The sequence below is a fragment of the Elephantulus edwardii genome, unplaced genomic scaffold (assembly GCF_000299155.1).
Source record: "Elephantulus edwardii isolate Elephantulus edwardi_28Jun2011 unplaced genomic scaffold, EleEdw1.0 scaffold00126, whole genome shotgun sequence".
NCBI classification, from domain to species: domain Eukaryota; kingdom Metazoa; phylum Chordata; class Mammalia; order Macroscelidea; family Macroscelididae; genus Elephantulus; species Elephantulus edwardii.
Genome location: NW_006399876.1, coordinates 2,967,559 through 2,970,009, shown reverse-complemented (window position 1 = coordinate 2,970,009; position 2,451 = coordinate 2,967,559). Strand labels below are relative to the sequence as shown.

Below are 2,451 nucleotides of genomic sequence, written 5' to 3'. Positions count from 1 at the left end.
GACTGGCCTCGCGGGGAGCCACAAAGGCCGCTGGGCCGGGCTGTGGCCGCGTTGCCGGGGCGACGGCCCTCTGCGGAGAGGTCCCCCGGCCATTGTGCGGGCATACAAGGCGTGTCACACACCAGATGGCCATGTGCTGCGCCAGTCAGCCAGCAGCACTGAAGGAATGCAGCGCGGTGGCCGAGGCGCCATCTGTTCGGCCGTGCGGCCGCTGGCCTCCTCCGCACCCTTAATTAGCTAATTCCATAATTGGGTTTTATTTCAGGTAAATTGCATTTCACACCCCAGAGAGCGGCAATGGCCCCTGCTCATCCTGTCCAGAAGTGCGAGGCCGTGTCCAGGCCCCAGAGCGGACAAAGGGTGGACGAGGCCAGGCAGCAGGGCTCCGCCGGGCACCCCACTTTCCAGCCACACTTCCCAAGGTTTCCACAAATATTTACTCAACATGGGAATGAGAGCTGCCTTTCCAGGAATTGTACCCTGGGTAGGGACGGGGCAGCTCCGCCCCCACTGGCCCATCAGGCCAGATGCCAAGTCCTTGGGGGGGTCTGGCCCCAAGGTGTGCCTGCAGGCGAGGGGAGGTTACCCTCGTCAGAGGGGTCCTCAGCCACCTCCCCAACAGGGATCCCCTCCCTCCCACTGCCCAGAACAGGTCTGTACCTTAAAACCTCAGAGGCTCCCCAAATCTCAAAGTCTGGAAATTTTTTTGAGGGGGCTCTGGGCAGATAGTAGGGTGGGGGCAGGAGAAAGACTGAGAAATGATCCAAATGCAATGAGGTGGGTGTGGACATGCAGGGAAGATGAGATATTGACACAGAGAAGACGACACAGACAGAGACACAGAGAGAGAGACGTGTAGAGACGCATACAGACAGGGAGGCAGTGAGACAGACAGGTGTGAGGGACTGAGAGACAGAAGGACATACTGAGATAGGGAGAGTGGGAGGGATACGGGAGATACAGAGAGAAACGGTGAGACAGACACAGACGCAGATGCAGAGATACAGCCAGAGAGATGCAGACACACACCTCGTGAGGAATACACAGCACCACAGGAGAGTGAGAGAGACGTGAAGATACAAGATAGAGGGACATGGAGACAGAGACAAGGAGTGAGAGACAGAAGGCAAAGTCAGACCAGCAGAGAGAGAACACGGAGGATGGGCTCCAGTGAGCAGGGCTGGGGGCTTTTGGGGTGCAATGGCTGAGCTGAGTGTCCCAAAGATGTACCCCACCTCCTGGACCCCAGGCCACCACTGCCACGGAGGTAAACTGGTGATTCTCTTATTTATTAGGAAAATACCTCACAATTAATCAAAACCACAGTGTGAGGCTCGTGAAACCCAGCACCCCAATCACCTGTGGTCACCCTGCTTGCTGTGAAGCTGAGGCCCAGACAGTCCTTCCTTGGGTGAGTTGTATGTTGCCCAGCCTCCTGGGAATGGGCAGAGCTGGGCACTGGTGTCCATGTGTCTGCTTGGCCAGCTGCTCTGAATGGGCAGGGGAGGAATTCACACAGAGGAGGCTTTCTCTTCTCTCTGGAGCAGGTGGGCCCATGGATGGGCGTGTGGATGTGCCGTGTGGATGGCCTTGTGAATGGGTGTGTGGATGGGTCATGTGGGTGGGTGTGTGGATGGGCGTGTGGATGGGTCGTGTGGGTGGGTGTGTGGAAGGGTGTGAATCGGTGTGTAGATGGCCTTGTGGGTGGGTCATGTGGATAGGTCATGTGGCTGCTGTGTGGATGAGCTGTCACTTGGCCAGTAGCACCTTTTCTCCAGGTCAGCATCTTCTGAGATCTGTAGCCCAGGTTGCACACTGAGAGGGGCAGATGCCATCATCACAGACTGCCCCCTCCTCCCTGTGTGCATCTGACCAACCACAGACCCTGCCCAGGTCAGGAAGGGCTTGAGCTGTGTGTGGTGGCTTATTTGTGGCCAACACTGCTTCTCAGCCACACATGGTCCACCAGGTGCCCAACTTGGGGCAGATCAGCCTGACCTCACCTCGTGTACTGGTCTCTGTGTAAGTTCATAGGGACAGAGGCTGGGGTGATGGGCTCAGACATGCTGGGCCCCCGCAGGCAAGGACACACTGCCAAGAGGTGGCCTTGGCCCAGGTTCTGCTGGGCAGTGTGGCCCAGGCTGTCCAGGGGAGGGGACTGTCCTCTTGGGCCTTTTAGGAGGTGGTGACGTCTGCAGATCCCCTCGGAGGCTCCCTCTGGACCCGTATCAGGATCCCTCATCGTCAGCCCTGTGGGGCACGGTCAGCTGCTCGTAGGTGGGCAGAGAGTTGCTGGGCAGGAAGAGCTCGGGACTGAGGCTGCTGCTGACGGGCCGGAGCGCCCGGGCCCCGCCGCCGCCGGAGGTGCCTCCTGACTGCAGGGCAAGCAGCTGCTGCAGCAGCTCTGTGATGAGCACCAGCCTCTGGTCCAGCTGAGTCACCTGCGAACAC

General features: G+C 58.9%; 1 protein-coding gene across 1 annotated transcript in view; it reads right to left on the bottom strand.

The window, feature by feature from the left end:
* Window positions 1-2,228: 2,228 nt before the first annotated feature.
* The window catches only part of KCNQ1 (potassium voltage-gated channel, KQT-like subfamily, member 1), a 313,853-nt gene continuing 313,630 nt past the window's right edge, over window positions 2,229-2,451 (bottom strand). The window contains exon 21 of the mRNA XM_006893373.1: window positions 2,229-2,441. Coding sequence (XP_006893435.1) covers window positions 2,229-2,441 — 213 coding nt within the window. The remainder of the gene's footprint in view (window positions 2,442-2,451) is intronic.